We start from the raw sequence: 12,936 nt of genomic DNA, 5'->3' as shown, positions 1-12,936 counted from the left end.
TTTACACCTACATCTGATTTAGATTCACCAATTAACCAAACATCAATGTCTTTAGACTTTAGAGGAAGCTGAAGCGCCTGCAGAAAACCAAACCGGTTAAAACCCAAAACCTTTTTGCTCTTGTGCAACACTGCTAACCACTGCACCACCATCCTGCCTAGAAATCCAACTACAAGTTCCCTAATTGTGATGAGCCAATGAGCTGCCCAGATTGTGTCATTTACCTCCCTAGTGAAAAACAAATCAAGCCTGTTTTCCCTGCCATCATTATGACAGTATCAAGGGACAAAGACACGACTTTTCATCTTTATCTCTATAATCATTTTACCACAACAACACTGCCTCTTCTCCATCCCGACTCCCCTGTCACCTCGGGCTGAAGGCTCGCCATTTATGACAATATGGCAGGGGGCTCCCTCAACAGAAAGCTACTGTGTGGCTGCGTTTCATTTGGTCAGAAAAATCCCACTCGCTTCGACTCGGAGCAAACAGCTTGACCTTAATATTCTTTGTGCTTGAGCTGAAACTTCACCCGTCTTCCTCTGGATAACATGTATCATGAAGAGCTTGTTTGATCAAAAACCTTCAGTTTGGCTTTAAATATACGCCGAGGCAGCACTGAGTCTGATGGTTTTGGCAGGTGGTCCCTAACAAAAACATCTTGGGGTAAAGAAACCTTGTAATTTTCTCTTCAAAGCTCAGCACTGCTTAGGTAAAATCTGCTGGCAAGAAAATCAATAGCTCATTCCCGAGCTCTGGAATCCTCAAATAAATATGATTGTCTAAGTCTCCACTGCTTGGGAGCTTTGATGCAGACAGTTTATGTGACGATTTGATGGATCACATACAGCACGTAAGTGACCGCAATGTGTTTGACTGTTCGGGAAAGAAAAAGCTCTTAGTAGCCAAGACCCTTAGATGTGTACACAAGTTCAGCAACTTTTTGTATCTTCGACAAAGTTGCTAATAAAGCTCCTTGCATTGTTATTCTGAGCATGGCAACGCGCTACTGCAGAGCTATGGAACGGAAAGAGCTTGGCGCACACGGCATTGGTATGCTGCTGCAGCGAGAGGACACAGCAGGTCCGCCACAGTGCAGCATGAACCAGAGGGCAGGGCATCAGCCAGCGCGGCTGTCACTGTTCATTAGCGGGGCGCCGTAAGCTACCTGAAGCCCACCAGAGGCCAGCCACGGGGGTGGCACCTTGTTACCACCCAGCCACAATCCCAAAATATCTCCAAATTGCAATAGCTCTGATAAATATCCACACAATGAACATTTCATGTTGCGTCAGGGAAGGATTAATAAACCGTATGAGTGTGTTTTTAATCTCTTTTCTGTAAACACTGCAACATGTATCCATCTATTTCTTTGCTGCTGTACACACAAGAGAAAAACACCGCTGTTAAACCTGGCAGAGAGCAGCTTTGAGGAAACTGCTTATAATTAGCCCAATATGTCACCACTGTGAATACACTGAGGGACTGTAAGCGTCTGCACTTAGTACTACATGGCATGTCTCCATGTTTCTTCACATCAACAGGTGCAAGTAATAATTACTAAGACGAGTACATTTCTGTATTCCCCTGTTCCATTACACATGTAAAAATGAAAGTTACCATGACAGATAACACAGATACAACGGCCAAGTACGACACCCGCACACAATTGGAATAGAAACCTGTGTATTAGTCCGTTTGAACAGGTTGGTTTCATGTCGTCTTCAGTAACACAGAAAAACAATTACTTCCATCCAAAATCTCTCGTTTTGCAAACGGCAAACCTCTGAAGAAATGCTGCAAGGACTATTAAGGGATGTCAAGGACCAGCTGCTGGGGAGGCACATTAACAGATGTTTGGCGATGTCTACAGATGAGTAGTGCTCTTCATGACATATCGAGCAGAGACAAGCTATAAAGCAGTCATCGTGCCGTACACTGCACCAATGACACAAAAATGAGTATGGAAAATGTTCAATATTTTATGGGGTTCACATGCCTTTGCTAAGAACAGAAGAACATTATAGATCGGGCCATTAAAAGGCCGGATTGTGTTACGTACTGAGAGTCTGTGCTAAGCTACCTGAGCTTCCACTGTAATCAGTGCCAGCTATTTCCTCGCTGTCCCTGGACCAGCTAGCTGTCAGTGTTTCATGTCTTCTGCAGTATGTTTACTACAGCTGTCAAATTCAAATGTGGCAGGTGGTTAAATAGCCTTGTTAGCTGGTACTTAGTAGTAGATAGCTTATTGATACTACCGTTACCACCATGCTCCTGATACTGTCAAATAAGGAGAGGATTGACAGGTTGAACAACCAACAAAAGTTGGGTGATTTTCATTGGACATATCAGCAAGCTATGAAGTTTCAAGGCCCACATTAGCCGAGGTGCACCCATTTATAAATCAGACAAATGCTGAAAACTTGATTCATGCCTTCATTTCTAGCCGACTGGACTCCTGTGATGCACTTTTTACTGGCCTACCAAAGAAAACAACAGAGAGACTTCAGCTCATCTAAAACTCTGCAGCTCGAGAATTAACCAGAACCAAGAGGAGAGAACACATCAGTCCAGTTCTGGCTGCTCTGCTCTGGCTGCCTGTAAAACACAACATTGACATTAAGGTCCTCCTCCTCCTCACATATAAAGATCTCAATTGGCTCGGACCGAGTTATATCTCTAACTGTCTGGTTAACTATGTGCCTTCAGGAACACTGAGGTCATCTGCTGCTGGTTTGTTGGAGGTTCCCAGCAACAGCCCAAAGAAAAAATAAAATTGGGCATTTAGCTTTTGTCAGTTCTGCGGCAAAGCAGTGGAACAAACTACCTGTTTGATATGAGGGAAGCTAACTCAGTTAATAGTTTTAAAAGAAAGCTCAAAACATATCTCTTTACTTTAGTCTTTAATGAGCAACTCCTGAAGTTCTCTTTCTCCTGCCTGCACTTGAACTACCGTGCCTTTAAAATCCGCAATAATTTATTCTACATTTTAAATCTATGTCTTGTTTAATTTCATGCATTTTATATGTTCTTATGCATTTAATTTCTTTCCTATTTTTAAACATGACTTTATATCTCTTTTTATGTGAAACACTGCATGCAATTTTCTTGCTGTGAAGCACTTTGAGCTGCATTTCTTGTATGAAAGGTGCTATACAAATAAAGTTTGTCATTATTATTATTATTATTATTATTATTATTATTATTAAAGGTTTCCGTGACTCTGCTAGCTGACGACTATACTGATAATCAACTATTGTCAGCAAACATTTTACATAATGTTATATGAACGTGCAAATGAAGACAATCAGATCCGACTCTGGGATGGCATTTTATTGTGGAGTCAACAAGAATTTAAAAATGATCTGAAATCTTTGTTGATTACAACAGCTGATTACAATCTTGTGACCGGCCACCGAAACGGTTTTGCCCCCTTCATGCACGCACATCCAATGATGTTTGTAAAGAAGAAGTCCATCTATAGAGGTGGTTGGTTCTGCTGCTAATGCAGCTCTGTGCGTGGGAAAAGAGAAAAGGATGAACTTCTTGTGCTGTCTGGCTTAATAAACTAATTTAATGATGCCGGTGAAGACAAAATGATAAAACTGACAGCCAGGTCCAACACCTGAAGGGCAACGGATGCATCATCAAGCACACACGCTTGCCAAACTATACATCACACTAAAGCCCACAGAAGGGTAGGAAAAAGGCCACGGTTGGCGGATTCTCTGCATAATGTGTTCGCGGTATGTTTTCCCACAAAACCACATTACAGGGCCGTGTCACACTGCTCAGGGAGCCATCATGCTAATCAGTCACAGTGATCACTCTTGGAAATGACGTCTTTCGCGGAGCTTCGGCTTCTCCCTGATTGATAGCCGATAAAAAGTGGACGTGTCAAGTGTGGCTGTAGGTACAGTAATAGATAGTAGGTCTAGATTAAGAACTTGCCATCTGGAAAGTGAGGGAAATGGGGATAGATTATCCTTCAGAGCTGCCATACCGGTTCCGCTGCTCCGGAGGACATAAAACACAAATTGGTGCGCAAATATCTCCTGGAAAATGTCATCTCTTAGAATAAAGAGTCCCTGACCCTGTGAGCCTGTGCGACGCAGGAAGACAGCGGCTCTGCAGCAGCCGGGATCAACAACGATTTCTCACATCATATTCAGCTGATAAACCTATGTTATCTGATTGCATTTCAGAGTTATGGCAAAAGTGTGGAGATTCTGTCTGCAGCTGATGAATAAATTAATCATCTAAAGGTGACACGGAATAGATGATGTGTGCCCGTCACATTTGTCATTTATTTTACATTTGGATGAAAACGGCTATCTAATAATGTGCTTCACTCGGTCCGATAACAACTGAAAAAACTTCCAACATTTTATCTTTAATTCAGTTGTTGTTATAACAATACAGCAACAAAACCTGAGGTGAAAAACGTGACAGGTCCATGTTATAATCTACATATTATATATTATCACAACGCATCAAATGTCAGAGGGTGACACTTATTTCCCTGCCTCATGAGTTTAATTCTAAGCCAGGCTGTCTTGGGTTTAAAGCAGCTCTTATTGTCAGAGCTACTGTATTCTCAGGCACAGAGATGCTCAGGCATTACTATTCCTATCACAGTTCAAACTGGTTCCTTCAAATAGGCACAGATGGTGGAAGGCACTGAACTCCTAACCTTTCATTCTCATTCTTACGTGGTTGTCATCTCACTCCTGTTTTGTTACTGATAAACCATCTCAATTATACCTCAAAAATATCTGGAAAGGTGATGGTAGGCTTGACCTTCATCAGCCAGGCAATACAACACTGGAACATAAGCCCTTGTCAATCATTGGAGCTATATGATGGCAGAATTGAACACATCTGACATTTCAGGGCACATCAAATATTCTCACAGGAAGTATGTTTAAAGGATCTAATAATATATATATTATTTCCATGAAGTTTTGTCAGGCTGTCTAAAGGCAAAACTGCAGCACATTTAACAAGGATCCCTCCTCAGAGAGCTATAGACATGTAACAGCTTGTCAGGATTTTAAAAATGTCTTCTAATTGTCTTGACTGAGCATTGCAAAAAAGTTCTGAACTGCATAAAAGAGGATAATGCACTGTATTATGGCTAGAGACTCGAAATAAGTAAGTCCTTGATGAATGATCCAAAGTGTGCAAAACTGCCAAATATTATCTCTCTAAAACATGAACATTAGGCAGAGCTTTATTGATTATTAATTGAATGGTTTTAGATCACTTTCACTTTTTCCATTTATGCTTGTCATGACCAATCAGTCAGTTAATCAGTACAAAAAAAAAAAAAAATCCAAAAAAAATCAGTTCATTCAGCCGGTGTCTGATTAGTAAGAGCACAAAAAGGAAGACTCAACATTTTCGTAGTACTCACATGCCAAGAAGCAGTCCATACTGAAAGAGATGTTGTCAAGAGATGTGACTGAACCGGGTCCAGGTCCATCTTCTGTGCTGAACTGGAGCCAGAACCTGAGGAGAGGTGAAGCTGCTTTAACTAACGCGCAACCTGGGATTGGTTGGAAAGCTTCAGGCTTAAACAACGTGAAGAGGAATTTACTGTGCTTTAAGAAAACTGCCACTGAGACTTCGGAGGACGTGCATCACTGGCATTTCTATTCAAAACACTAAAGAGCAGTTCCACTTCTTTGGGGATCGAACACATTTTCTGGTTCCATATTCAACATGATAATGGCGACACAGTCATGGTGTGGGTATGAGCTTCAGACTAAAACCTTTAAAGCAACACATTAATATTTGGATGGCTTTTGTCTCGCTATATGGTCTTCTGTTTGCGCAGAAAATATGAAGTTGGATTCAGCAGTTAGTTTAGCGTGAAGATTGTAAAACAGGAGGAAGCCGCTAATCTGGTTTTGTGTGACGGTAGCAACCCTAAAGTTCACTAACTAAAAAAAAACACGTGAATTTCACGTGCAAAAACATATGTGACCACATGACACGTGATTGTGCATACGCGAAACATGCATTACTACCATGGGAAAAATGGTTTTGGAACATTTTCATGGTGTAATGTGTGAAGCCCATAGTCGTGTGAATACTTTTCAACATATTTTCCCATGTTGTTATGTATTGCATCACGTGTGTTGACACATGCTAAGTCATGCGTGAAACATGCGTGTTTTTTCTCTAAGAGATATATGTTTTATTTGTTAATTTTGTACAAAAAACAATAACTTGCCATTTTACAGGGGGTTATATAGCATCAGTCCTTTCATCTAAATCTCATGCAAGAGAGCGAATACGCATATTTCCCAAAATATTAAACTAGTCCTTTAAGCACTGAGGAGAGAGGCACATTTTTACAGAGCAAATGGTTTTGTGTCTGCACATTTTTTACGGCTTGTCATCATTCTGTTTAAAGATTAGTGTTTTTTTTTTTTTTTTTTTTTAGCTTTAAGACACACTATGATTGGTTTGTTGATTGATTTGGCAATGAAAGTAACATTTTCTACAGTAAAAGTGAGTTTTAAACTGAGAGGGGGTTCCCTTTCAGTCCCGATGAGTCAGTGTCGATGATTGTACATCATCACACACATCTCAAACCAAAAACACTCAGATGTGGAGTGTACATATGGTGTCTGCTCCTTGACTTTTGCCTGCACTTTAAATCGTGTCTCTGACTCTCTTTAAGCTCTACAAAGGTCACTGTGCACAGTCTGGCAGGTTCACCTCGTGGTTACGGACATGACATTCTAATTAAGAGCACAAGCACAGCTGACTACATAACCCAGGAATCAAAAATTAATCACTCTCAGGGGAGCGGGATTATCCAAGCTTGAATGGCAAAGAAAAAACCCAGTCAGGCAAACAGAGACGAAATGACTTATCGCTCTTTTCTTTTTCCTCGTTTTATTCTGTTTTGTTTTAATTTCTCTCTTCATTGAGGGGAAATCAGGGCCACAGCTAATTGGAACGCAAGTAGAGTCGGAGAGAGCCTTGAGTATTGATTTCTTTTCTACTCATCACAGACGAGTGGAATAAAGAGAGAGACGGGGGGTGGGGGGTGTCTTGTTCAACTGTACACATGGCTGGATCATCGTATAAGAGCGTCCCACTGGAATTCATCAGTTTTGCAAAGTTTCCCGGAAAATGGCATGAAAATTTTGAAAATCTACATTTATGAAAGGGACCTTTTCTTTGTCTTTAGACTCCTTTTTGCTGTGGGAGCATTTAAGCGTTTGTGTGAGTGTGTCAGAGGTTTGTTGAGATGAGAGCTGGATGACTGATCTGCTCTGAAACACTTCCAAGCTGAACTGCCAGTTTGATACCTTCAGACAGTCCGCAACACTTTCACTTTGATATGATCGCACGGGGCTGTCGTGCGGTGAAACAGGTGAGTGTTTGTCGTACCAGTCTGCCAGCCCGTAAAGGGGAAGTATGACGAGTTTCCAGCCTCTCTCGGATTTGTGTTCGCCGGCTGAATGCCACAGTCTGTGCTTCTCCTCTGGGCCCGTACTGTTCTCCATGATCCACAGAGACAGCGCCCCCTTCTGTAAGCCCCCGGAGCACAGCCAGAACCGCAACTGTTGAAATAAGATATCGAATGATCGATGGAGTCAAATACAATTCTAATATGCATCATATTGCATATTGCTCAGCACAGAGTTTGAATTCTGGATTTCTGGGAAACATAATGTGTGTCAGTACAAATATACCACAGCAACTTGAACTTCCTCTGAGTGTGTTAGAATTGAAGTGAACCAGCCAAATGTGTTATCAGTCATGGGAGGGGTGGAGTAAACAGTAACAGCCATCTGTTCAGTTCTAATTATTCTAAGATTAATAGAATTCAATCAGGATTATAATTTGGGTTATGCTGCTCCTGAACGCTTCAGCACAAATCAAACTTAACGCTTCCAGGAGGAATATTTTAAGTCTAAACCGACTTCAAATTAAACAACACACAGGCTGTCACAGGGATTCAGCAGTGAAATGAAGTCTGAATCGAAGGCTCGGGATGTGACCGTGTCCCTCTACAGCATTTTTCTTTGCAGCCAAGAGCACAATTCCTCCTTTCTCCATTTAAGTGGAACAGATGCTGGTTTAAGCCTGATGACTAAATTCAACACTTTGAGGCTGAGCGCTTGCATTGTGCTCATCGATAGAAGGATGTGGTCCTTATCAACTGCAAAACCACACGGTGACCATTTAAACATCAAGATTACAGGCGCTGCACCGCGCACGCTGGGCACAACATGAAAGAGAACATGGTCTGTCGCTAATACCCAAAACTAATATCCTCAACATAGTTGTCCAAGAGCAGACAGGCCAGGTTGAACAGCGCCGCTTCAGTGTAGAGAGAAGGATTTAGAGTGCTAATCTGGAATCATGGCTAATCTGTGGCTGTGTGCCAAGAAGCCGTGAGGCCGGGTCTGCGACGATGTAGCGCTGCCTGCACCGCTGTCCACAAATACCAGACACTTCTAATGTACACCTGAGCAGCTGCAACGTCATTTCTGTTCTTTCTTCCTCGTGTTTTCCTGTCGAGGTCAACTTCTTGTCACCATTGTCACTCTTATTATCTTGTTTTCTGACCTCTTGACCTTTGCATCAACCTCTGACTTCCACCCTAACCTCTCTGTTTCAACTCCTTTCACCTCCTTACAGCTTTAAAGTAAACATACAAAGGGTCAAAGGTCACCGTGCTGACTGATATTAAATTAAATAACACGACTCTAAATCCGAGATGCTACAACATCAATTAATATATCATGTACACCTGCAAGCCTGCTCCGTGAGCGGCATTATGATTTGCTATATTTTAACAACGAGGTCAGCAGGCACAACGTGTGACTGGCGCGGTGAGCCTCACTGTCTGTGAGGATCTCCCTGGACATGCACTCGGCTCAGTGCTGAGCAGCTGTCTAGGGCACATTGCCGTTTGACTTTTGAGCTGTTTCTGAAAACATTCGACGTGTCACCTTTTTAAAAAGTTTTTTACTGACATAGTAATATTAAAAACCGTAACTAAAAACCACGTTGAAGATTACAGCGAAGTGGCCTTCGATACAATTTCTATTTCTATATATATATTTGACTCTTTTTTTTTATTATCCTATAACCCTATACGTGGCAAATTTGTGTTTTCGAGTGTTCATGTTTAATCACTGATGGACACTTCGTTTGTGATTATGGTACAGAATTTCTGAATTATCAGTGTGACATCATGCATATAAATCTGTCTCAGCAACTCTGTGTGTGTTCGACTGACACGTCAAAAATATCCAGGTATTGTGCAGCTTTGGAATTGTTTACATATCAAAGTGACGTGTTCTTGATCACCACCGAAGAACACAAACCTTAACATGTGTGGGTAACTAGTTTACTGTCCACACTAATAACCATGCATTATTATTAAAGGCAAGGTGCATATTATAAGCAAATATATCATATTAGAGTTGGAGTTAAGATTAGAAAAATGCCTGGAACATTTACTGCATCGAAGCCAAGCTGCTATCAGAGTTCAAAATGACAGCAGTCCTGCTCTCTCTTTTTCATTTGAGAGAATTTACACTTCAGTGACTCAAGCCAAACTTACATTACATAGATAATCTTCAAAAAGCATTGGTTATTCCCTCGTCCTATTTTCCCATGATAAAGTATAAGTGCACATTTTGGGGAAATGTAAACCTTAAAGCATAAAAATCAAACCATATCCGGCTGCTGGGAATTTAAAAAGCTGAGAGTTTAACTCACACACTTTTAGCATTAGCATGTGAGCTAACTTAAGGTGATAAAGTCTGGTAGTTGTCATTTCAGTCCAAGAAAATCCACGATCATCAGCTCCAACATTACGGTAATTAAGTGCAGAGGGTCTCACCGTGCAACGGGAGTTTCTGAGAGGAGGAGGGAAGAGAGGACTCCTCAGTGAGGCTGAACCACGCTGACCTTTAGACTGGCCGCCCTCCACAGTGAATGTAGTACCTTTAACAAACACACACACATTAAACACACAGATGCAGCTAAGGTGTCAGAACTGATCATTAATTATAGACTAAAAAAATTCAGCATACAAAAATGACTTTGTAAGAAAATTTGAAGGTTAATAGCCTTTGTAGGTTGCTAACATATTTCAAGATCTTTCCTTTTCAACATGCACAAAGTAAGATTCAAATGTTTAAAATTAAGTTCACGTTATGATACACAGTTTAAAAAGCCCCAGTCTGGCTTCATTGTAAAATGTCGCTCTTTGAAGTCCATTTTAATCAGAGAGGATGCAAATGAGTCATTTCATCACTTGATCAGAGCACTGTTGATAATATCACAAGAGACATGCGTGAGCTACCTGATGAGTGGCAGCTCTGTCTGGTTGCCTTGGCCGGGGACTGCAGCCTTCTCCAGGAGAGATCGTGGCCTGTTATTGACTGCCAACCGCACTCGCCCTCTTCAAAAGAGCAGTAGCTTCCATTGAGAAAGCGTCCTGGAGAGAGACAGGAGAGAATATGAGGGGAGCGGAGGAAGAGATGATCAGGAAAAACAGGGCATACAATGAGTGGTCAGGAGAAAAAGGACAGGGCGGGTGGTGGGCGTGGGCGTGGGGAGGTTGGGGGAGGGGGGGGGCTGGAAATCAAGAAGTTGAGCGACAGTGAAGGCGAAGGGATTGAAAGGAGAGAAGCCTGTGGGGGTTAAACTAATGGCTCAGAGGACTCGATGTGTGGGCGGAAATTAGGATGGAGGTGTGGTGAGGGTGGGCTCTCAGCCACACTCCAGAAACAGAGGCAGAAAATGGAAAAGCCCTGAGGTGCCTATAGGAGGGAGATAGGAAGGAGTAGAGGAAGGAGGAGGCAGAGGGTCTGGGGGGAAATGAGGAAGCTGAGGTGGGGACGTGATGCTTCTTGGTGGTGGCAATCAGATTGAAATTTCACAGGATGGCACGGAAGCACTGGAGCTTTTCAGTAACCGACTAACAAATTAACAGATAGAGTGAAAATGTTACTGGATTGTGTCGTGGATTCAACTCACGCTTGTTTAAGCACAAAAAGAGAAAGGTGCGTTTGTCTCCTTGTCACCGTGTCATAGTGAATGAGTGCAAACCCTCTTCACTTGAAAGTACAATTTCTCCGTTTAAGCTTCGTTAAGTAACCGACAGGACAAATCAAATACAAGTTAAGGTAGTAAAAATATTTAAACACCCATTAGTATGTCAGAGGCACATTTCCGATTACATTTTTCACTCTCAGATAACACAGTTGTGTCGATAGGGCTCTGCGTCGGGTCACACTTCTTAAGCTGATATCATCTCCCAGGTGTTGAAATGACAACAACGCAAATACCCGACAAATTTAAATGAAATGTTAAAGATTGTTTGAGTGTGCCATTCACTCACTGTAGCACTGAGGTGCAATTTTGTTCTTTTACTAAAATACAAATTGGCCTCAAAGATCTGTTGATGACAAACCTCTTGTGAAATGATTCACCATGTTAGCAGAGGTGTTATGAGGTGTTCAAATTTTATATGACATTAAAGGTTCAGTTAAAAGTTGTAATTTTCACCTTGATTTTGCTTTTTGTTTCTTTCATCCTAAACTATAGTTGACATTAACTACAACAATTGTGTGGTAACTGTGCGCTTTTTGGAAATGAATTCATCCAGATAGTAACAACTGAATAGAAACTGATCATATAACAGGTGTTTTTTCAAAAACTAAAATCTGAAGAGCTTCCTTTCCCTACAATTATTATTATTTTTGTTTTTGCTCTGCAAAAAGTAGAAACACAACTGCAGTTTTATTTCAAAGTAACAGATCATTTGCGGAGATTGTGTCTGTGATGTTTTTCTTGAGCTAATAAAAGGTTCTCTGGACTTTTTGGGCACTGAGTACATTTCATGTTCCTCTGTGTCTTGTGATATGAGTCACTCTTCCCGTTACATAAACCACTTAGTGATAGACTTAGATGCTGTTTATGCAAAGCGCAGAGATTCAAAGTCGCATCATGCTTTCAATATGAACGGAGAAGTCTTTGATGGTTTAATCTTTATGAACGTCATTCACTTAATAATGTCATTTTTTAACTGAATGTCCACACTACTTCAGTGCTGCGTGTCCTGGCAACTTGACAAGTGGACATCGCCTATAAAAATGGATCTTGATGTTATTCAGACCACTGGGCAATTTTATTTTTATAATCTGATAAATGCCAACATCAGCAACCACAGTGCTTTTAGGGCATGATCACTGCAGACCACAACACAAGCAGGACATTTGTGGATTACTTACTCAAAAAAATGATTCACCATGAGGTCTGTCAACTGCCATACAAACATCCAATTTACAGCGTGTGGCCACGCTGGACACTTTTGACCTGGTTGGTGCTTAAATGTTTTGAAAATAGTATTTAACCTGCAGTCTTGTGCTCTTGACCCAATTTCGACTGCGTTTTTCAAAAGTATTTCTAATTTAATGTCTGAAGATGTCCCAAAAATAATGAATCACTCTCCACAGCAGGTGTTTCTCTTCCACCATTTAAGACTGTGATTGTCTCGATCCGTCAACATCCAGTAACTACAGAATCCACAATGAAATACTGAAACAGTAAGTTAGAAGTGCATTGATCTGCATTTTGTGCCCATCACAGAGATACGTGTAGTTAAATTAGTTGACAAAATACAAGGAGAAGTCTAGATGCCAATAAGTGTTTGGGTGACTTGATCTGCTTTTGATACAATTGATTGATATATTCTTTTTAAATAGACTGACGGGTCCCATTGCTTCTGGTTTTTACTGGTTTGCCTCTGAACTTTCTGACAGACAGTTCTTTGGAGGATCCGCTCATAATTTGTCTGAAAACTCGACAACATAGATGTTAGGGCGAATTATTTTTCATCTATACTGTATTTGTTACCCTTGTTGAGTGGTGTCCTCAGGAGACATGACA

The 12,936-nt window shown here is 41.2% G+C and overlaps 1 protein-coding gene across 3 annotated transcripts in view; it reads right to left on the bottom strand.

The window, feature by feature from the left end:
* alk (ALK receptor tyrosine kinase) overlaps positions 1 to 12,936 on the bottom strand; it is a 344,308-nt gene that overhangs the window by 41,725 nt on the left and 289,647 nt on the right. For all 3 annotated transcript variants that reach the window (XM_069160956.1, XM_069160958.1, XM_069160957.1), the window contains 4 exons: positions 10,346 to 10,480; positions 9,881 to 9,984; positions 7,411 to 7,583; positions 5,417 to 5,511 (listed from right to left, as the gene is read on the bottom strand). In XM_069160956.1, coding sequence (XP_069017057.1) covers positions 5,417 to 5,511; positions 7,411 to 7,583; positions 9,881 to 9,984; positions 10,346 to 10,480 — 507 coding nt within the window. The remainder of the gene's footprint in view (positions 1 to 5,416; positions 5,512 to 7,410; positions 7,584 to 9,880; positions 9,985 to 10,345; positions 10,481 to 12,936) is intronic.

This window comes from Embiotoca jacksoni, unplaced genomic scaffold (assembly GCF_022577435.1).
Source record: "Embiotoca jacksoni isolate LCO1_2020_lvr unplaced genomic scaffold, fEmbJac1.0.p SCAF_27, whole genome shotgun sequence".
Lineage (NCBI taxonomy): Eukaryota > Metazoa > Chordata > Actinopteri > Embiotocidae > Embiotoca > Embiotoca jacksoni.
The sequence above is the reverse complement of the archived record's forward strand: the minus strand, read 5'-3'. Positions and strand labels throughout refer to the sequence as shown.